Raw genomic sequence first — 23,070 nt, 5'->3', positions numbered from 1 at the left:
GCTGTTATTAGCTGTGCTCCACATGTTTGCTTCCCCCGTGGCATTCCTTGGGGTGCAGCAGATGGATGAACAAGGGGCAGAGGTAATGTGTGCCATGATCGGCTGCTGCTTTCCCCTGGGGATACCTCGAGAATGCTGAGCTCTTCCTTTTGCTTTTTTTTTTTTCTTTCTCTCTTCTTTTTCAGCAACTTTGCTGAGATGTATCAGAATTAATTTATGGTATTATTCGTTCGTAATCCATTAATCCAAGTATTTAATACCAATATGTTAATGTCTTGAAAAAGAATGGGCTGTTTGTGTGCTGATATCTTAAATGTTACAAAGTCAATATCTTGCCTAAATACTTTTCTCCATTCTGTAAGATTGTGTCATTAATAGTCTGATGTTGCCTGATACTGTTATCTGATCTTTTGGAACATGGTCAAGTTGAGAAATGGAGCCTGCTATTGAAAAGAATTGTCCTTTTTCTTTAAATCTATATAAGTAATATCTTCTCTCATTTTTCCTTTCTTTCTGTTCGTGATTAAAATGTAGGCAGTAGGTTGCACGTGGGTTTTTGTATTTGTGTGGTTTTTCTAATTTAATTTTATATATCTTTAAAGCCCAATCTATTTAAGGTGGTAATGCAGATTGCCTTACCTGTTTGGTCATCCCAAACCAGAGCCTTGCTTAGGTGAGACCGGAGCCTGACTTTGCCATGCTCCAGTGGGAGGGAGCCCAGCACTGGTGCAGCAGCTCCCACCTGGTGGCTCAGCTGCAGGTTTGGAGTGTGCAGGGAGCCCCTGCCCGTGGGAGGGGAAAGGGCAGGGAGCTGTGTCTGAGCAGACGGTGATTATTAGGAAATATTTTCTTTGGTGCTTTTCAAATGTTTGTACTCTGTTTATATCTGTCTCTTATTTTAACTTGTCCTTTACTTGTTTACTCTCCCTCCCAGCCCACTACTGACACTTTCTTGTAATTCACAGTATTCTCTGAGAAATTAGTGACTTTAAAACAAAGTGACTTTAAAGGCGAGTCTCCATGGTTAACTGCAGGGTTTGTCACCAGGGACATCAAATTTGCTGAAACTCTTTGGCTTTTTTTTTTTTTTTTGGCTTGTATATTTTTGCTGTGTAATATCAATAGAAAAATGGCTTCTTCTGCAGTTTAAAAATGACATGAATTTTGAGGAATTTTTAGACTATTTTTAAAATTTTATTGCTTTCTGTTTTTAACCCAGATTCTTGATCTGGAATGCCCAAAGGAAGTAGTCAGTTATTTAGATGATACTTCTATAAATATATACTTTTATGCACACACTTGTATGTGTATATCTATATATTTATTTTCTTGACTGTGGAACCATTTCGGCCTTTTGTATTTTCTTTCATTGTTTTATCTTGTCTGCTGTTGCTACCACATACACAGATGTGGATATGCAGTGGAAATCTATTGACAAGGAAATTGCACCTTCTGTCTGAGGTTTGCAATGTTTGTAGCACAATGACTGCAAGTATTTTTTGTTTGGAGACTTAGACATCCTTTATGAGACAGGATTTCAAGTGAGTTTTTTGATACATGCTAATCCACTTAATGCTTTCAGAAATGGCTGGGTACTTGAGTGCTTCTTAAAATTAGGTGAAGTTATAGGGAGACAATCTCTGGCACTGCATCCAGTGGTTCTGGCAGTGCCAGTGAAGGACCATGTTTGCAGCTTTAGCAGTGTTTTCTCCAAGCTGTGGTAACAATTCAGAGTAGAGTGTGGTAACAATTCAGGCATAGACTGAGGATGCTGCTGTTATTGGTACTACTGGTGGTCAGGAGTCAGCAAAAAAGTTTTTCTCTAAAGTAGTTGCTCTGTTATTTGATAGCCCCACTGTGAACCTGGACAGTGTGAGATATTTAATATTCTGGTCACACACTCAAGTAATTCCTTCACTCTCAGGCTGCTTAAACAGGGTGAGGAGTGCAGAGCTCCTTGATGCAGGGAGTTCTGCTCATAGGATTTCTCAAAGGTCCTGTTATTCGAAGACCTTTTGGCTTGCTTTGTCTGCATAGTTGGATAACATGAGTATTCTGGATTAGGAGATGGATTCCTTGTTTTTAATGCAAAAAGTTGCCAAGAGCCAAGAGTGTGACTTGTCAGATCCAAGTGTTGGCCATTGCTGCCAGCCCTTGTGTGAGTGATTGTCTGGAGGCTGCATTGTTTGTGCAGCTCCCAGCCAGAGCCAAATACTGCAACTGCATGTGTATTGAGGAGGATGGAAACTTGGAGAACCTTGGACAAAAACGATTTCCCAAAGGGAAGGATTGGCAATCAGAAAATAAATAATCATCTGTAGCATGTCCTAAAGACCAAATACAGTGGTAAAGAAACAGGAGAATGAGGTTAAAGTATTTAAAAAACAGTGAGTTAACACTCCAAAGTGAAACACAATTTTATTCAAATCCACTCAGTTCATATTGACCCATTTCAGAGCAAAAATATGGTTTCTGTGTCCTACTTGATAAATAGACAGATATGGTAACTTCTTCCTGCATTGATGTCAACTGACTGTTTTTCGAAAGGTCCTTTGAATTCCAAATCCAAGTTTTTTGATGGGCTGGGCATTAGTTTTATTGCTGCAGGCTCATTAGTTTGTTGTTAGGGGTTTTTTTGTTTGGTTTTTTTTTTTTTTTTAATTTGTTTTTGGAACTAACTTTTTTATGAAAAAGACCTTCCCTTTTTAGTTTCATAACTTAAGCTGCTTCTCCAAGTTGCAAGGAGCAACCCCATCTGCAATGCCTGGGTCAACATAGAAGAACTACACCTAACCAAACCAAACAAATCAGAGATTTTGTGTAGCAAGTGTTTTCTGTGCCAGTTTCCTCCTGAAATCAACAGAAAGTTTTGATTAAACCTGATATCTTGGCACACACTCAGAGAAAAGATGCAGTGTTCAGAATTCTTATGATCCTTTTCACCTCATAGCATAATAATAAAACAAGTATGCTTTTATTTCTAATGCATTTTCATGATCTAGTAGAAGATATTTTAATTGTTGTACAGTATTTTAAATTTGTGAACTGTTTGAGCACATATTTCTCAGTCTCCTAGAAATACCCTTTGCTATAGCATATTCATTGTATGATACGAGCAAAACTAAAGTCCAGGAAGGAATCTTACAATTTGATTTCCTTTGGAAATCTTTTAATGTAAATTTAAAAGTTTCCTGTGCCATCTACGTATTAATTATCCTATTTAATTCTCTGTAGAAATTCTTTATATTAAATTCATGAAACAGTTAATCACAGTGGTGGCTCTTTTCTGCCAAAGGAAACTGGTTTTATTCAAGTATTACCGCTGTGATGAACCAGTTCAGGAATTTTGTTTTCATCTTCTTCCACATTATATTCATCAGAGCAAAATTATTCCCATGCTACTTGTCTAAAGGACAGAGGATACATGCATGTGTATAGATGCATTAAATTATCATTATTCAACACACATAGTATCATGTTCCTCCTGAACAGAGAATTTGACACTTTGGTTCATTTTTACTGACACGCTTCTGGAATGCTGACCTCTACAGGTGCTTCATTCTCCCTCTCTAGGCTGTTGGTGGCCTTGAATTACTTCGATTGCATTTGAAAAGTAAACAAAATAAATCCTGCAATTTTTCCATTCCAATGAGTCTGACAACATCAAGGGACAAAGTAAAAGCTAATCAAAACCTTGCTAGAGCAGTTGGCTCGTATTTCCCCTTATCTCTCATCACTAGCAGTGCCTTCCACCCCTCATAACATTTTTGGTGCTGTAACCACGTTTGCAATCACTAAGTTCAGACAGGATTCCATAATTTAAGAGTGTTCATGGAGTTGATTTTGAGACTTTCTATACTTTTATAAAACACATGTCATAGGGTTTTAGTTAACTCATAAACTTGTGTAGGTTATCCATTCTTTTTATTTTTGTATCCTCGATGCTTTGAGCACGAAGTACTTTTTTTGCCTGAGCTTTTAGTTGCTTGGTGTGATTTAGATTCAGTTTGGGGCTCTCAGCTGCTGTGAGCAAGGTGCTGTGATTGAGCTAATCAGCCCTGCTCTGAACAGGCTGTGCTCTGGAAGCTTAACACCCTTAAGATTGCTGCAGTTACAGTCCTCTAATTTTGAAGCTGTTTTAAAAATGGCATTGAGTGGATTTTCTTGTGTAAAAGGTGGCATACACATAATAGTGACACTGTTGTAGTTGTAGTCAGTATTTTTCTTAGGCCAAATATCAAGTCTGATAGACCTGTTTAAAATACTGATGTTCTCTTCTGTAATTTTTATAGTTTCTGCTGTATTTTTTATATATTGTGATTTAAAGAAATCTTGTAAACGTTGTGTTAGAAGGAGGGATGTGGGTGTGAAGGAGATGTGATTGACACTCCATCAGTGTTCAGGACAACACCAGATCAATACAGGCACCACAGCAGATTCTTCTATGATTTCCCTGTAACTGGTATTATAGATGGCATTACTCTGGATTTAGTCAAGTACAGCAAGTATAGAATTTTGACTTCAAATGTACTTCATTCGTAATAGAAAATAAGGTGAGAGGGCTTAGCTTCATCTGTATTTTTACAAAATTTTGTAAATGACTAAACTCTGGTTTTACAATGATGGAGTTACGAATTTATATTCTGCAGGAATGAGGTGTATTATATATGAAGACTTCTTGAAAACCTTATTAGTCCTTGGATGACTTAGAGTCTTCACAGGTCTTAAGAGGTTCTACCATGTGTGAAGTTTTTATTCACTTTGAACCTTTTTGAATAAAAGCAGATATTGATTGTTTCTCCATGCTCGTTTTACTCTGTTATTTTGTCTTCTTTTTAGTGTAATATTTCATAGGATTTTTTTTTTTTTTAGTTTTTTTCTCTTGTTTCTCTCTTAATAGATTCAACATTAAGATAATGATCACTCTGAGTCCTCTAGGAAAACGAAAACTAGGCTAAAGAGATCTTAGGGGCTGAAGTGTACACAATGTTAGAGTTTCCTGCTAATTAGTTAAGAATATATATCTTACTCAGAGCAAGTTATGCTCTGATGTTTAAAAATTCAACAGTAAACTTGAAAACATAAAAAGAAGTGGCTTCAGATTTCTTTGCTTGGCTCTTCTTTAAAAAAAGCAATAAATAAAATCCTAACAAAAATTTATATTCCTTGAGGCAAAGTTGATATTGTAATTGGTAGTTTACACAGGTTTTTTTTGAAGGCCAAATTGCACATATACACCTGAGTGATGCACATGTTTATTTCCCTTGTGTGACCTTTTAAATATAAGCTTTACATGTTAAGGTGTGTGCAATGGAGTAGAACAGAATTGCTACTGGAGCTCTTGTACTTGAATTTGTACATTTGTTTCACGTGATTCCTGCCAGGTGCCTTAATACGTATTTGTTTAATTCACTGGGCCTTCATATAATTTGTGGAAATGCAGTATTTGTGTGGATTTGGCTGTCAGGGAAGTGTCACGTGTGTCTGTGGAATGGGCACAGAATTCAGGTGAAGAGTGTTGAAGGTGAAGTGAATGAGTTGTGAATTCACTTCAGTTTACAAGTATTTCTTAATTTTCTTAAAAGTATGTGGGGCAGCCTTGTCTAAAGGAGTAAGTTCTGCATTTTGAGTTCATGTGAGCATATGTTGTGGAGCTGGATGTGATGTATATTCTGAATTGCTCAATTACACTTGTGAATCTTCAGATCTTCAGAATGCTTCCTGGCATCTGGGAGGGAGGGTTGATGTTTTTCCTCGGAACCTGTGTCAGTAATTCTTCACTTATAAACTGGGATATAAAGAGACATTTGATGTCTTATTACACCTTCTCAAAGTGTGCTCTGCAAAACACTTAAATGATAATATATTGAAGGGTAATAATATTGTTTGTGGTTGGAATATAAGAAATTTTTTCCCCAAATACCAAGTCATGGTTTTCTTTTCCAAAAAGGCAAAAACTGTTCTCGTTGTTATTTTATGTATTTCACAAGAATGCAAAGAGTCTGTCTTGTGTTAAAATTATTTGATAACCTTATAAATGGTAACATTTTTATTTTGAGTGGTTGAGCAAATCTGGGCACTTACACAAATTTCACTGTATTGGAGTGTTGGAGTATGAACAAGTAAAGTACAAAGTGAAGCAAAGTCTGAAAGCTGTTGCCAGAGCTAAAAGCAGCAATATAGAGAACTGATTGCAGGATTTAAGACCAACAAAATTTAAACTTAAAGTCACCACCCAGAGGGGCAATCTGTTTAAATTGGCTTGTTTTGGCAGTGCTCAAGGGTCTAAAATACAAAAGAGAAAATGGGATGTAGTAATTTATAGAAGCGACTTATTTGGCACATGGAACCCAAGACTTGTTTTGGCTAAATTTCAAAATGTACTTTGAAATTTTTGAATAAAGATTCTTACTCTTTGTCTTTTTAATTACGGAAGAACGAGAGGGAAGGAAAATGCTTGCGTTTTGTTGCCATTTACTCTGAAGTAATTTACTCTTCTTCTAACTTCTGGCTAAAATTCTAGTAAGTGAACAGTAAAGTATGTGTGTGAGAGTTCTGGCAGTGTTATACTTCCTGGTAACCTGTTTCTACCCCAACACTGAGCAGATTCAGTATTTTAAAGATTTTTATGAGCTAATTGGTGTTTGATGTAATTCAAATATTATTCGGTTATTTTTCTCACACTCTGGCTTAGTACCAATAGTTCAATAAAGCCAGCAGTCCCAAAGTAGACTGCAGGATTTTATGCATCAGCACACAGTGATGGTTGGGTTTTTTCTTTTCTTATTTTTCCCCCTGAAGAAATCATTGGGTTTTTTAAATACAGCCAGTCTCAATGCTTGAGAAGTGCTGGGCTGGCTTCCCTGGCCCTTCACACAACCCTGACTTTGGCCTTGTCTGATTCTCGTGCTCTCCCTTTCCTCTCTGCCAACACTGGTGGTGTTTGGCCTGGTAGTGAAATACTTCTGTGAGCTCATCTGGCCAGAAACCAACAAGGCTTTTTCTTTTTTTTTTTTTTTTGTATGGTTCTGTTTTCTACAAGTTTCTTTGTGAGCAGGTTTCCTGCAGGTCCCTACCACACGCTGGTGCTGCTCTGAGGGCAGAGGCCGGAGGAGCAGTGGGGACAGTGAAGTGTTCCGGGAAGCGGGATGGCCCCCTTTGGGGGGCAGCCAGCCCTCAGTCGTTAGGAAGATGGGCTGTGTTTGCATACAGAAACCTTGACTCATAGGCTGTTGTTTGGCAGCGGTTCCTGCAGCAGAATCCCTTGTGAGGAGCTGGTAAATGTTGCTGGCCTGTGTGAAGACATCTCATGAGGAGATTTCGTGCCGCTGGAGCTTTGCAGGTTGGATGCTGTGCTGGCAGTGACTGCTGCTCTGCGGTGCCGGGGACTTGAAGGGTTTCAGTATCCATCCACTTCTTTGTCTTGCTCACTGTAATATTAAACTTTCAGTATTTGTCCTAATTTTAATGTACAGTCATTAGCTTCAGCGTTCTGATTAAGTATCCCTGGAAATCGGTTCTTAAAATTAAGGAGTAATTTTTATAGGAATGAAGTTATAAGACTATTTGGCGCTTTTGTAGAAGGACTTTTAAAACATCCTGGAAGGAGGAATTAAACAAAAATAATTAGTTATTGATTGCTATTTGCTTTCTGGCTACTTAAGTAAATGTTTTAAAGTCTTTAATGCTGTATTATTACTGTAAGAAGGATAATTACTAGGTAAGGGTGCTTTTCACCACAGAAAGACTGTCTACTGTATTTTATTGGCTTTCAGCATTTTCTAGCTATAACCTACAGAACTGCTGTAACAGCAAACTTGGAGAAGCAGCAACAGCAAATTTATTTTGTATTCAAAGTGCAACTTGTCCTCATTTAAAAAAAAATGGCATGAATGCACTTTTAACAGCAACAGGTATGTCAGTTCCAGCTGTAAGGCTGTTATAGTTTGAAGGCAATTTAAAATGGGGTTACTTGACTATAAATTCCAGTTCTAACTATTTTGTCAGAGTTCTGCTTCTGAAGTGTGCATGGTTTTTAAGTGGATTTTATTAAGAGTGTTTTAACTCATGTAACACTTGTTACAAGAAAAGCATTGAAAACTCAGATTTCTATAAAAAGTGTGATATTTAGGGTTTAAGCCAAGGAGAAGTGTTATGCAGTCAGACCAGACTATGGAGTATTAAATAACAAGCTAGCAGAAGAAATAGAAGGAAGATCAATGAAATCTTCAAACAGGAAAAAAATGTCCTTGGTTAAGAAGTAAAGTTAGAGAAATATCAACATCTTCACTAGCAAATGGAGATATTTCTTGACTCACTTCCACCACAGCCAGACCCTGTCAGATTTAGTAGTTATTTTCTGCAATAGGAAACTAAGTTTTTTGGTTTTAGTTACTGTGATACTATTTCAAGTTATTTTCAGAATAGTTGCATGTTTTTGCTAAACTAGCCATGTTGAACTATTGTAATTACTCTTTAGCATTTAAATATCACAATGCTGAACGGGGAGTCTTGACTACTCTAAGGTTGTTACTTCTGTGTTACTGATCCTCTACCGGTGTAATTTTGTTGTTGAAAGGTAGTCTTTCCACATTTATAAGCTGGATAACATCAGATAATACAACATGGATATACTCCCAGAAGATAGTTAAAATGTGGATGGTTCTGAAGTGCAGCAGAAATCAGTAGGTCAGGTGATACCTTTTGGTGATGGAGGCAGGAACCAGTGAAAACGGGATTTGTGCAGCTTTGTACTTCAGTGAGCTGTGGTGACACTTCTTAGGTCAAGGGGAGGAACAGACTCTCCTATAAATGAAGGGAAAGAGTGGGAACAGCTAATGAAGAGAAACAAGTGTTTTTGGGGCTAGAAGGCAGCCCAGGCTCCCTGAGATGTCTGTGGCTGCAGCGCTGCTGTGGATTAGCACAAGGCCCATTAACATCAGGCAGCAGTCGGTCCTTCCACCTGGTTTGTTGATGGAGGAGACTGAGCTGTATCATATCAGCTTTCCAGCATTGTGGGCACACCATCGTTTGCTGCCACTCACACTAAGGGAGCTGTCAACACAAAGCCTGCCTGCCTGCTTCAGGAGGCAGCTAACAGCCCAGGCAGCAAGGAGCTCGGTTCAGCAAATATTTGGGCAGATGTAATGATATCTGGGAAATTTAAAGACAGATTTCTCTCCTTTGTCAGAGAACATTTTTTTTTTTTTTTTTACTTTGGGAATGAAGTTTAACAATACCAATAAAATCTCTGTCAATTAAGTGGTTGGAAGAAATGTCTCAGCATTGAGGGAAGAAAGGTTTATTGGGGTTTTTTTGTTTGTTTGGAGGTTTTTTTAAGATGTCTCAGGGCCGTGCTGGCAGCACGGGCTGTGCTAGATCTCCATTTGTTCAGACTGGATTCTGGCTATGACTTTTGGAAGTAATGGAATTATTGAGAACTGTTGGTTTTGGACCTCTGCAAAAGCAGAACATCTGGCAAGAGCCTTATTACATTCCAGCCAGCTTATGGAGGGGGAAGCACTTGATGGTACAAAATGCATACTGGAAAAAAGTAGTCCTTGGTTCTGCAGCCTAGTGTTAACTTCTATCAGCTCAAATTCTCAGCTATATAAATGCAGGTAGAGATGCTTCTAGAAATTTTTTAATAGTTTACTTTAAACATTTTTTTCTCCATGCCTAAAATAATAGAAGAAAACACAGTCAGCCCTAGTCAGCTCTTTTACTGAGGGAAGAGGTGCTGCCTTTCCCTTGGACAAACTGGTAGGCACTTCATTGTGCTGCAGGGCAAATGGTGAAGCCCTAACCTTGCAAAAGCTTCTTTCCCGATTGCAAATGAAGCAGTATGGAGGGTTTCTTCATGATTTTTGGCAAAAGGGGAGAGAAATAGGTGAGGCAGCTTGTAATAATTACCTAAGTCAACATTTGCTTTATTTATTCTATTGTTTTTTTCACATGTAACTTAGAGCTAGCCTACCACAGCTCTGGCTTAGGTGAACAGATGTGCAGTGCCTGCATTTATCCATTAAGCATTCTTCCCTGTGTAAATACTGAACAGATAAACTTTGTTTTTAGAATTCAAAGAGGATGTTTAATGCTGACATGTTCATGTAACAGACACTTTTCCCCAGCTGTATTGAAAGAACCTGAATTCTCTCATGAAAAACTGAAGTTCACACAACCCTGATGTGTAACTTCTGTTTGCTCAGTACTGAGAGTTGATTCCTGCAGCTGACTTAGATGTGCTCTGTAGAACGAGTAATCATAAGAAATCTTTTTAAAGATATGCCTGTCTAGAGGCAAACTTGAAAACCTTTCGGTCTTTGTATTCTACATGCTCTGTTTTATGAAAAGTGTAAGATGTTTTAGACTCTTGTGTGTATTGTTTTAGTGTGAGGTGCTGCTGGTAAGATGTTCCTTAAGATTTCAGTATTGTAGGGCAGCTAAAAATCAGATACAGAGACACTATGTACCTTAGCAAAGTATAGGTTTTCTTCCACATACTTTTAGGAAATGGCTTGGTGTAGATCTTCTGAAATTCAGACTCACACTCAGACTTCTGTGATCAATGACTGTTCCCAGTCATAGAATTGTAAATGTGGAATTACATTGGCATTTACTTGGCTGTACCTTATACTATACTTGTCATTATACTTAAAGCTCAGAATTCTGGTTCACTAGGTTGCAAGGTTTTTGTCTGATGCTTGATTTCTCCACTGATGCACCTTCATGAAGTCGGAAATCCAAAATACATGATATTTCTCACAAATTTTTTCTTTGTCTTTTTTTTTTGTTCCCTCTCTGCTTGGTATGTCAGATGGTCTCTTCTTCCTTAAGAGATGTGGGTGTTCATTAATGATCTTCTAAATATCAACAAAGTACTTCTAATTTGTTGCAGTTTGATTATTTTAATTGCATAAAGATGCATGGCAATCATCATAACCATGAAAGGATACTGACATCAGGTCGATCTTGGAGTTTGTTTTCAACAGGGTCAGAATTTGCCGGACACCTTGTGATACAGTAAATGACTGAAAGTACTTTTTCTTAACGTTTTTAGACATGTTGTGAGGAAAGCTATCACACTTGCAACGTTTTCTTTGCTCATGAGGGTTAGCACCTCAGTTATACACTGTGTAACTCAGATTTATTGTCTTCTGGTGCCTGAACTGGCAGTTTCCTGTGCTGTTGTAATACAGTTGGTAACAGTGTTGCCCGTGAGGCTGTATTTGATTATTTTTGGCCCGGTGTGTGCAGTCTTGTGACACTGCCCTTGATTTGGTGTATATAAATATAAATATATATATATATATATTTTAAAGTGTGTGGTTATATAAAGCTGTTGAGTCATAACTGAAGTAACCACAGGAAAATTTGCCAGTAGAATGGATTGTTATGATAGGCAGTACCACAGGGCTGAGACTTGCTTGTTAGAGCTGTTCAGTCTGATACTTCATGGTTCAACACAGAGAGGGGAATAAGCAGCATGATGCAATTTAATAGCAGTTTAACTGTGGGTGTGCGTTGGCTTGTGAATAAAAGCTCTGAGTTGTATCCCTGCTAAAGGCTTGATCTCTAAGCTGGTTTGCTTTATTCACATTTGTAACCAGGGAGGCTTCAAAATACACTCTGTGTGTGCACACATGTCAACATTATTTATACACAGGAAAATTTAGGGAGATTCACATTTTAATTTTTCTTTTATAATTTTAACCTTAAATTGGATCAAAGAATAAGATTAAAGCTTGTATTAATATAGGGAAATACTCTTTCTTTGGGGCGAAGAAGGGCTTTACTGTACAGTGCTCTGAGCACCTCTGTGGATTTCTAAGGAAATTCCCTTTTTTTAATAGTTTAAATGCTAATTTTTATAGTTTTCTTCATTAACTTAGGGTTGAATTGTCTGAATAACTATAGACAAATAACAAATGCATTGCATACAGCATATTACATACAGTATTGTAAGTAATGCTCTCCTCCTTGAACTGTACATGATGGACTTTTTCTGGCAAGATGGGTGTAGCAGTGTGAAGTTTTCTGGTTTAGTACAGTTTGTGTTGGGAGTGGCAGTTCCAATTTTATTTTGAATGGGTTGTATTGTATTTAAAGTGTCCAGGTCACGCCAAGTCACTTGGGGGGTTTGGTGACATGATTTAGAGTCTCGGAAGCAGAGAGTATGAGGAAAGAGAAGCAGGTAATTTCTGACATTTCTGTAACAGTGCTGCTATTACAGGAATTAATTTTGTTCTTAGGGAGTACATAGGTCTTATTGCAAGAAATGAATAGGACTGTTTGTGAAATCAAGTTAAAAGTAGTAATTGCCTTTTTTTTAATAGCAAATTGTATTTAGGTAATGAGTTGAAACAAATCTAAAAATACTTGATAGTTATGCAGGAACTGTATTGTTGGTACTGGCTTTTGATGCTAATAGACACTTTTAAAACAAATTCAAGCTTTTCTTTAGTTTTCCTGAACCAACATGATTTTTTTCCGTGTTCTTCTGTATTTTTATAATGTAAGTCTTTTGTTGCATTAGAAAAAGTTCTTCAAGTGTACACCCCGAAGTTTTATTCTGACCTGAGAAAATACTGTTCTTGCAAATAATTTTCTGTATGAAAGTATAGGTTTTAAACAGCTTTCCATACAGGGAGTATTCAATTTGCTGATATTTTAGGTTACAATTAATTTTTAACATCTCTCAATCTTATTCTTGGTCTCAGTTTTGGTTACTGCCCAGGGAAATTGTATACTTGTTGTACATTCCTCCCATTTGACTAATTTTGTTCTACTGAAGTTTTAATTATGATTACCTATTCTGTAGATAGAAGTGAACTTGGTATAATGCATATTCTGACAATTCTTAAAATAATTTCCACAATAACTGGCATAGCAGATGTTTATTCTTTGCTATGTCAGATAATCATGCTCTGGAATTCTCCAGGATAAACAGTGTTTCAAAAATGAAAATTAATTTATTTACTCCTGTTGATAATCACTGTTGATATTTCAAACAGATTTTCTAAACTGATCTTTGCAAAGATTGATATTCAGATGGAAGCAAGTGTTTTACGGGCACCAGTCGAGGTAACCGATGTCTCCTCAAGGGGCTTCAGTCCCTGCAGCGCTTCCTTGTGCTCCTAAATCCCTGCCATTAGAGGCTGGAAGTTAATAACCCCCACTGCCATGGTTGTGAACCTGACTGGACAGGTGGGGAAGAGATGGAAACTAACTGTTAAGCCCAGGAGGAATCTCACTTTTAGACCACAGGATGGATTAGTTGATCTGTGACCCCACGGCTCAATCCAGTGAGGAGGGTGAGCAGCATCATGCAACGTAATAAAACTGTCTTGGGCAGTTTCCTGAAGGAATTGGGGAGTCCGGGGTTTGTGCCAGACAACCCTGACTCAAGATGGTGTTTGTGTGACATATCCTTAGGTCTTCCATCCATCTTCTCTGGAGCAAAAGGTACAGAAAGGGATACTCTGCTACTCCCACTGGTGCCTCTAATAAGCAGGTCTGTTACTGGGGAGGAACTTTCATCTTTTATCTGGAATGACGGGGGTGACTTGGTATCCATATGCTGTAAGACCATTGGTACATTCTCCAAGAAAGAGTATAGATGGAGATCTGAAATTTCTTTTTTCTCCCCCCCCCCCCATGCTTGTACTTCCCCTTGTTTTTCCTTTGGGGGTGGATGGAGGGAAAGTCCTCTGTTTATATAGTTTAAAATGAAAGTGATTTGTCTTTTACCTAATTATAATGTCACATCTGAATTTATGCCAATGGCACTGAAGTGGTTACACTATTGATAGGTTGCCTGTGTTTCATTTCCCTTCTCAATTTGATTAATGCCCTTAGCTTTGTATATTTTAAGCCCACCACATTACATCTATTGTCAAAGCTGCTTTTGGTTTGAGTGTCATTCTGGTCCCCCATCATCCATGTTTCCACCCCCTCCCTGAGTAATAAATGTATGGCACTGTATCTTGTCTTTACTTATTTATCTGACTTGTGGATTTTGAGTTCTTTGTTAGAATATAAATGGTTTTATTATGTTATTAAAAATAGAGTCTATTTTAAAAAGAGAAATATTTTCTATTGGAAGCAACAAGAAGAGGCTGAGAACTAGTCTTAGCCCATTGAAAGTTAAAATATTTGAGTATAGTGTTTTTCCATCAAATAATTCTACTCTTTGTACCCCCTTACTAGAAAGTCTAGATCTAAAATATAATTTTAGGTAATAATTGGTATCATACTCACAATAGACCTTTGCAATATATGGCTTAATGGTAGATTGATTTGTTTGTGTCTAAGATGCAAAACACAATCAGCACTGTTATGGTTTGTGCTGTAGGTTTTTTGTAATTGATTTCAGCGGTTGAATCTTATCTGAAGGAATATCATTACTCTGAAACAAAATTGGATAAAAAAACTATAAAAGATAGAAACTCATACCTTGAGTACCTAGTATAACAATCCACAATGTGATTTTTTTTGTCAAATCATTTATTTGATCAACATCATAGCAGATGGTAACCCTATAAAGTATATTATCGTGTTTACACGAACATTAGAGCCTGTGTCTCTTGAAATAAGTTTTAAATATAGTCTTCTTTGTCTTATGCCAGCAAGAGTAGCTTTCATTTTGGTTTGATTGTGAGATCCAATTTTTTTTATTAGATGAATGTTTTGACCTGTTTCTTCAGGATGAATACATATGTCAAAGTAATGAGGCAACAAGTTTCTTCAGCTTTTCTTCTAGAATAGCTTGAAATGCTCACAGCAGTATCATAAAAGTAACAACTAAGCAAAGCCTTTTTAGAATTCACTGCACAAAGCCAGAAAGTGTCCTTGTGACTTGGCCCATCTTCCTGAGGTGAGTGAGGAACGCTCAGCCTTTCCTGCAGCCTGACCAGGGCCTGGATTTGGAGGGTTTGGAGGGTTTGGGCTGTGCTCTGTCTGGGGCTGGCCAAGGGCAGGGCCGTGTCCTGCTGGTCCTCACTGTGCCTGGAGGTGCCGTGTGAGCCAGCCCAGCCCCAGCCTGGTGGCTCGAGGTGCTCCAGCAGCATCAGGCTGACTGAATCACCCCCTCATTAAGCTACAGTCTCTGCTGTAGAAACAGTCAATTTTGATTGAGAACTATGAAATTGTGAGTCATTTCCATTACTTTCCATCTTCAATGCCTACTGAAAAAAGGAAGTGTGGGTAGAACCTCGTTGTACTCCTGTCTGCCTGAGTGCACGTGTCTGTGCTATTGGACCTTTAGAACAACACGGTTGTTCAATGTTCTGCTTTTTTGCACTACCTATAGAGACTGAGATACTGCAGCCCTTCCCTGTGTAGCACATTTTCTAACTGCCACAGCTTTCCTGTGCCCCTTATCCAGTGGATACTGGAATTGGTGCCCACATTTCCCTGTGGAAGGTGTTGTACAAAGGTGATGATTCCCCTAGTTCTTCCATTCTCTTCTGCATTAGGAAAATGCTGGAACTCTTTTCATGACACTTCTGCTCTGAGACTATATTGAGTTTATTCCCATAGATGACTCCTGTGTTCTTTCTTGCTGAGTATTCCCCACTTCAGGAGCTTTCCATTCAAAAGGTGTATCTTATGGTCCTGGCTCATTCAGTAGAGTTACCTTTAGTTGCATTAAAGTACGTGTTGTTTGTTTGTGCCCAGCCTGCTAGAAATTGTCTGGGTCTTTGTCTCTTGCAATATTTGGTTGGTTTTTACCTGTCATCTGTGGAAGGACACATTAGTGTCCAAACCAGAACAGATTCCTTGAGTGCCATCATAGACACAAATCTGATTTCCTGATTGTGTTGCTGCCTACCTGGGTCTGCACTTGTTTGGTGTCTTATGTTGATGGAGACCAAGGGCAGCAGGGGTGTCATTCCAGGTCAAATCCAGATGTCAAGCAGCAGTAAGTGAGACTACTGGTGCTCTGTGTGCAGTATATGAATTTTTTTTTCTTGTAGCCTTCACAGAACATCTAAACTGTGAAAGTACGTTCCTTGTGTGCAAATTTTTTTTAAAGGGTATTTTTGGGTGTTTACGTCTTGTAAGAAGAAAAAATGCTGCATGAAAAGGAGGAAAAAGACACCTAACAGCAAAAAGGAAGTTTTGATACTCCTGACTACTCTAGCTAACTGTACTAGACTTTTTTAGAAGAAAAAATGACAGGAACTATTTAGAAATCAGTTTTCCTTCCCATCTTAAACTCTTACATTTTGTTTGAAGGCAGTTTCTTTAAATTATTTGCATAATTCAAATGGTAGAATTAAAATACAAGAATTTTTAGCTGTACATGTGCTGATATAGCAGAACCTTAACATAAGTCCTTATGTCCCACTGACTCAAATTTTTAAATGAGTAGCATGTTTTACTGATCAGGGGTCATGCCTCTGAACACTCTGTGCATAACCATTATCTACTGACATATTTCCTAAAATGGCTTAATATCATGTACTGTGTCTTAAACTTTCCCAAGGACTTGGTCTTGCAGTAAGATATTTTTCCTCCCCCCCCACCATATGTCTCTTTTTAAACTAAAGCAATGGAAGACTTGTTATGATAATCACTGGATTATTAGAGCTGTTGTTTCTGGCAGAAAAGAGTCAATTGTGCCAAAAGATTACTTTTGCCTTTGTCAGTGCCAGCCACGACTCTTTACTCAGCTCCTGGACCAGTTACAATGAAACAACAACAATGCTGTCAGCTGCAAAATGCAGCAAACTTCCCCAAAGTGCTGGCTCAATATAGTGGTGGTTTTGCATTTTCAAAGGATGTTTTCAACCTTGAGGATCTTTCCTGCAGTACACAAAAGGTGTCTATATTTTTTTATTTGGCTGATTATACTGTACTTTCAATTTGACCTTCCCCTCTGCAGGCTGTCCTTGTCAAAGCAGTATTTTATAGCTTCATAAAGCACATTTCTTAAGGAAATAATGATTAGAATACTAGTAGTCCATAGGTAGTTATTTGAAGTATTAACTTAAATTCTACTTTGTAGTATGGTCAGTCAGAGAAACATTAATGAAAATTTTATAGTTGCAATATAAAGTTAGGGTTTAGAGATGGTCGTATGGAGTAACTTGTGCTCTGCTCTTATTTATAAATCGTGACACTTAGTTCTTATTTATAAATTATGACATTATAAAGCTTCATAAATATTTTATAGTATATATCACATAAAGAATTTATGCTGTTTATCAGAGCTGTGAGAAAAGTTCATGTGACAGAGAAGCAATGAGTTTTGGAGGCCAGAGTGCGTGGAAGTGTGCAGTTCAGGATGGAAGTTCCACACGTTACAAAAAAATCATGTAATACAGCTAATCAGGAACCTACTTGCTACAATAGTAGCTTTATCCTGTATGAAGGAATTTGCTGTAGGAATTCAGGTGCTTTTGCAATGAGTTGTTTGGGAGTGTGGTTTAAAGATGGTTTGACCATTTAAATTTGACTGGCAATGGAATGATACGTGGGATATATATTCTGATACCGTGCTTAAAGATCTCCCTATTTTTTCCTTCCCCTTTCTCTTGTGATCTGTAACCTGGATTTGCATAAAAGGAACTGATTCTAAAAGAACCGTTACAGAGTGTAAAAAACATTACTGTTTTAGTAGGGCAGACACCATGAGCCTCTGTGGGTTTTTTAAGCCATTGAAACATAACCAGTCTGTCTTGCCTTTTTTTCCCCCCCTTGTGCTAAAATATCTCGTGTGTCATGTGAAGGCCAAGGAGGGGAAATAATTTTGCACATTTTACAATACTTAAGCAAGACACAAGAGCAGAGAGTAGATAACAAGTATACATTTCACAGTATGTGCTGCAACATTCCGTGCTTAAGATGCAGGAGAAATCGGGCTGTGCAAACAGCCCCCGTGTTCGCATCCTGGCACTTGTTTTGTTCCTCATGCTAATTTCTTATGGATTGGGTAGGGCACACACTGCAGATTGGCAAATCTTGGCTTTTTATGCTCCTGTTTTCAGCAGCTGCAGGTGTCCAAATGAGCAGGTTCCTCTGTAGCCAGCTTAATTAACAAGGAAACTGTTCGTCTTAAATTTTGTTTTTAGAAATACTGCTTTAAGTATGTGGAAGCAGATGAATTTGCTTTAAGTGTGTGGAAGCAGATGAGTGTTCTTTCAGGTTGCATCAGAGAACATTGTTTTGGCTATCACTTCTTATAGGTCTGTATTTTTCTTTTCATTCCTAGGTATGGATGAGCGAACAGGTGCCACATCCTGGGGAACAAGTGGTCAGCCGAGTCCTTCATACGAATCTTCAAGGGTAAGATACCCACATAATAAAAGTTTACCCACATAGTAAAAGTTTATGGGAATGTACAGTGTAAATTGGCAGATGATTTGGTAAAGTTTTTGAAGGTTGAACTCCTTTAAATACACAGGTTAGCATCTTCTAGAGACTTTAATGACTTTGAGCTGCAATAGTGATTCAGATTTCTAAAGCTAAAAAATATATGGGTTAAGAATTCATGAAAATAAATCATATTTAACTGTGCACTTGAATGAATGATGATCATGAAAATGAAGTAGAAAGTCTTGTTCCTCAGGAGCAGATTTATTGGCAAAGTGTAGGGAGCACTTGCCTCTCTGTTAACATTACCCAGTTATAATATGTGCTGTGTCATGATGTTGAGGAGAGGCTTCTCTTTTAAATACCTTCCTCCTGTTATCATTCCTGCTTCATCCATCCTGCTTATTGAGCTGAAGGTTTTTGGTAGTATCTAATATCCTAAAATAACATTACCCTTTTAAACTCCAACTCAGTGGTCAAAAGCAAGCTTTCCCCCTAGTAACCCTTTCATCTACTCAATATTCTTTTTATGAATATCTACTCCCTAAAAAGCCAACGAGCTCAGTACCTGAACGAGAAATACCCAGCAGACCTGATGTTCTGATTTCAGTACCTTGGAGCCAGAGCTGCGTTAGCATTTGCACCTTTGTAGCTCTCTCATGCTGTGGAATAAAATGGATAGACTGCAAAATCTTGTTCAGCTCACTGGATACTGGTAAAGCTTCTGCCTGACTTTGGAGGACAGCAATAGATAAAAAGATTTATCACGAAGTCCTAATTTTTCTATTGATCATTAGTAAAGGAATTATAATAGAAATGTAGAAGTACTTTATGGGTTGAAGAAATATTTCTGTGCAACATGGAAATTAGGCATTCTTTTAAACATCCTGCATAATTTGAGGCATAAAGCTCAGCCTTCAAATGTCTCTTCTACATTTGGAATGGAGTCATATTATGCAGCTTTAAGTAACTCACAATCTCCTTGTACATGTTTGGTGTTTTGACAGTCATTTATGACGTTGCTGATTAATTTTAATCAATCATGAGTTAAGCTGATCCAACTGGAATTTGAGCTTGTAATTCACTGGCTGTGTGGGTATATTAATCACAACTGTTTTGTGTTAGAGGATCAGCCAGCTAACGTTCCAATAATGTAAAGTCAGTGAGCCTTGTGTGTTAGCCTTTTTTTTTATGTGAGGCAATAAAGAATAGTAGTCCAGAATGTCATTTAAATGACAACAGTTTACTTTTTAAAGAAAACTCAATTCCTTTTTTCCGGGAAAACTCTGTTCCTGTGTTCTCCCCAGAAAAGTGAACACTACAAATATATATTCTCTGTAGATAGAATTGATAAAGATTAAGAGGTACAAACTAACTTGACCCATGGCTGTGATCTTCTGCAAAAAAAGGAGAACACAGGAATTTCTCTTCTGCATTGAATTCACTGAAAAAGCACTGGACTTCATTTACCAGTCTAAATCAAACTTACATGCATAAATTTTGGGTATGATGTATGGTCTTTCATTTTTGGTTTTCTTTCAACTAATGAGGCACATTTACTGATTCAGAATTTGGAATAACGAGAACTTCTGAGTACTCCTACATGGGCTGCCAGAGCAGATGTCTCTGAGGAAGAGCTAAAATGAGTGTGTGGGTCTGTATTGTAAGAATGCAGAGCAGTTTCTCAGGAGGCAGAGCAAAGGATACACAGCCTTTAACATTCTTAGGTTATTCCTTGTGGTGATTAACGTGGAGTTTAAAGAAGTTCTACTTGTCTTACATGTTCGACTTCCTAATCCAGTGCTTTCCCCCATGATTTCAATGTAGAACGTTATTCTTGTCCTAATTGTTCCTACTACTTGTCTGTTTACAGGAAAATGGCAGTCTCCATGGAAAAAGCTCAGACCTCTCCACAGACATAGAAAAGTTGAAATCTCAAGAGGTACCACTTGTTCTTTTTATATTGTGTGTGATTTTTTATTTTTTTAAAATCCGTGAGCAGCCTACTACTGGAGTTTTTCTTTAAAGGTCAAAACATAGTGACAAAATTATTTAAGAATTTAAATTGCTGGTTCAGAATTGTCTGGAACTTCCAAAGGCACAGAAACAGAAGCAGTTTTCAGTTGAATAGAGTTGGAATTTGGTGATAGTTTAGTACATAATTGTTAAAAGCTAATGGAAGAAGATGGTGGAACACTGGCTAAAGCACATCTTTCTTTCCCAACTCCTACCGAAGGTCTGTTCAGGTCAGTACAGATGGTTCAATTGTGGCCAGCAATGATGCTTTAGGAAAGAGTGTAAATATAGGGCAAATATTTTGCCACCTTTGCTGTGTACTCTGCTGGCAAAGGCCCAGCTCTTGGGGGCTTAGATTTCCTGGGCCGAGCCAACCTTTGGACGTGGTTCTTACAGCTATTGGTGGACTTGCTCTCTGTGACTTGTGAATTTTTCTGACTTTGATTACAGTTTTGGCAAGAATTGCAAGCAGTTTGTGCCAAAAATATTGGTGTTTTTGTCCTAAGTGTGCTGAGCAGTGATTTAACTGATTTCCACCGTATTCCTGTGTTCTGAATAGTAACGATTGGTTTTTACTGATGTACTTGGTAATTTTTATTTTTTCCCCCACAAACATCTGTGTTTTACATGCTACTTCTGTGTGGTTCTCACCCAAACTGAAAAATTGTAATCTATTGGTATTTGCTTGTATAATGACTTCTCCTAACCTGGGGTTAGTTCTGGAATCTTCTGCTTCTTCATTCTCTGAATCTTTCTGCTTCTTCTGTATAACTGCAGCTTTAGGGTGGTTATGGCTGTGTGCACTTGTCGAGATGAGGGTGTACCATAATTTTCTGCCTGACACAATGATACATTCATTTTCTGTTCCTTTCTTACTCAGTACTAAGTTGTGCTTACTGTTGATACTGTGATACTGTTTTAAAAAGTGTGTAGAAAAATAAGATTTTCTTTTACATTGTACAGTAGTTACATTGTTATGACACTGAGTTATTTTTTAACATGTTTACTTTGTGTTTATTTACACCAAATTTTGTCTGCTCTTTTATTACCAATTTCATGGAGAACTGGCTTTGCAGCTCTGCAGTAATGTTTAGTTAGGATTATTTTAAAACGTTTTTTTGCTAACTTTACTATGTCTTTGTTCACCCACTCTTTTTGATTTCTTCATGGAATTTTTGAAGAATGTATGGGTATGGGTACAGTTTTTTGGGAAAGTGGGGAAAACATATTGGTAACTTCTTTTCACTGTGAAAACTAGACATATATTCCTGTGTTTGGGGGGCTGTTTGTTGTGTCTTTTAAACTTTTGATCAATAATTCATTTGGAAAAGAACCTTCTCTCATATCTGATAGCAGTTTATTTTATTTTAAGAGTCTCTGATAATAGTTATTAAAAGCTAAACTATTCTTACTTCATTAGTGTTTTGAAGTGATGCTGAAGGCTAGGAACCCTTAGATAGGAGCCTTGTCTTTTCATGATGTTATTTTCAAATGTTAAATTCTGTTCTAACACTGCAAGACCAGTGAGTATTTGTGTTTGAATTGGCTGTGATGATCTCAAATTTGTGAAAAGGTACATATTGAGACATTAGTGACTTCTGTGTGCATGATGTCTTTCATAAGCCAAATGTTTTGTTAAAGAAATTAATAATTTGAAGATATATATATTGGGGGGGGAAGTAGGAAAGGTTTGTTGTTCATAGGAGTAATTCAGGAATGGTAGTTAGCAAGTCAGGGGAGTTCTATTAGTGCTGATGGTCTCCTAATTCTTGAATGATTGTACTCAAGTCCATGTACAAGTTTGTGTCTCTTGTGGTGCTTGTTTTTCTTCTTAGTCTCCAGTCTCATTTCTACTTCCATATGTGCAGCAGTGGTGGGTTTTCAGTGCCTGTCTTTGGTTGATGTGTGCAAGTCTCTCCCTTATCTCAGTGATGTAGAGCTGGAGGGATGTTTGCAAGCGTTTGTAATCCCTTGCACTGGAAGGGCAGCTGGCTCTGGGTGTGTGTCACAGAGGAAGGTAAACCTGCTTTTTGAAAGTCTTGCTCTACTGAGCTCTTTGAAGCAAATTCTGAGGTACTTGACTCAAGAACCACGTTTGGTGCACAATAATACATTGCCCTACAGAACTTGAGGATTTTGTTGTCCCGTTGTGAGACGATACCAGAACTTCCGAGCTTTCCTGCTGTAGCTGGGAGTTATAATTTATACTCATCATGTGGCAACAAATTGGTATGATCACCTTTTGGGAATAAGCATTGCATTGTAATGAAGCATTTTTCTCCCATAGTTGTTATTGTGGTGGGGCTCATGATTGCTTTTATGAGGAATAATGCTCTGCGAGGTTTTCTTTCATTGTTTTGACTTTGTTGTAACACGTCTTTGCAATAAAAGGAGCAAGTTAGTTCTTGATCTGCTCAGATTGCTGTCTCCAAATCAAGCATATCTGAAATATTTTTCATAAGACATTTCCTTGCTGGATAACCTTTTTTTTATATACACACGTAATAGTTTTAACTGTTAAAAAATTAACATAAATTAGCTGAGGTATTTTTCTTCCAAAATCCCAACTGTGGGTGTTTCAAATAACTTCCAGCATGTACATTGCACTAAAAGCTGTGAGTGCACATTCTGACCTGATATAACATAGACTCTAGTTACAGTACTGAGGATGCAGTTTGTCCTTCTGTTCATTTATGTAACTCTGCTTTGTATCTCAGTACTTGAAGGCAGAGTTGA

The 23,070-nt window shown here is 37.8% G+C and overlaps 1 protein-coding gene across 11 annotated transcripts in view; it reads left to right on the top strand.

The window, feature by feature from the left end:
• Nucleotides 1-23,070, top strand: part of TCF12 (transcription factor 12) — a 162,811-nt gene that overhangs the window by 25,368 nt on the left and 114,373 nt on the right. For 10 of the 11 annotated variants that reach the window (XM_017827490.1, XM_017827493.1, XM_017827489.1 and 7 more), the window contains 2 exons: nucleotides 18,218-18,291; nucleotides 20,192-20,260. In XM_017827490.1, the coding sequence (XP_017682979.1) occupies nucleotides 18,218-18,291; nucleotides 20,192-20,260 (143 nt within the window). Of the gene's footprint in view, nucleotides 1-7,242; nucleotides 7,343-18,217; nucleotides 18,292-20,191; nucleotides 20,261-23,070 lie in introns of those variants that run through there. The other variant, XM_017827494.1, reaches the window with a different exon arrangement.

The sequence above is a fragment of the Lepidothrix coronata genome, unplaced genomic scaffold, assembly GCF_001604755.1.
Source record: "Lepidothrix coronata isolate B3197 unplaced genomic scaffold, Lepidothrix_coronata-1.0 Scaffold140, whole genome shotgun sequence".
Taxonomy (NCBI): domain Eukaryota; kingdom Metazoa; phylum Chordata; class Aves; order Passeriformes; family Pipridae; genus Lepidothrix; species Lepidothrix coronata.
The sequence above is the reverse complement of the archived record's forward strand: the minus strand, read 5'-3'. Positions and strand labels throughout refer to the sequence as shown.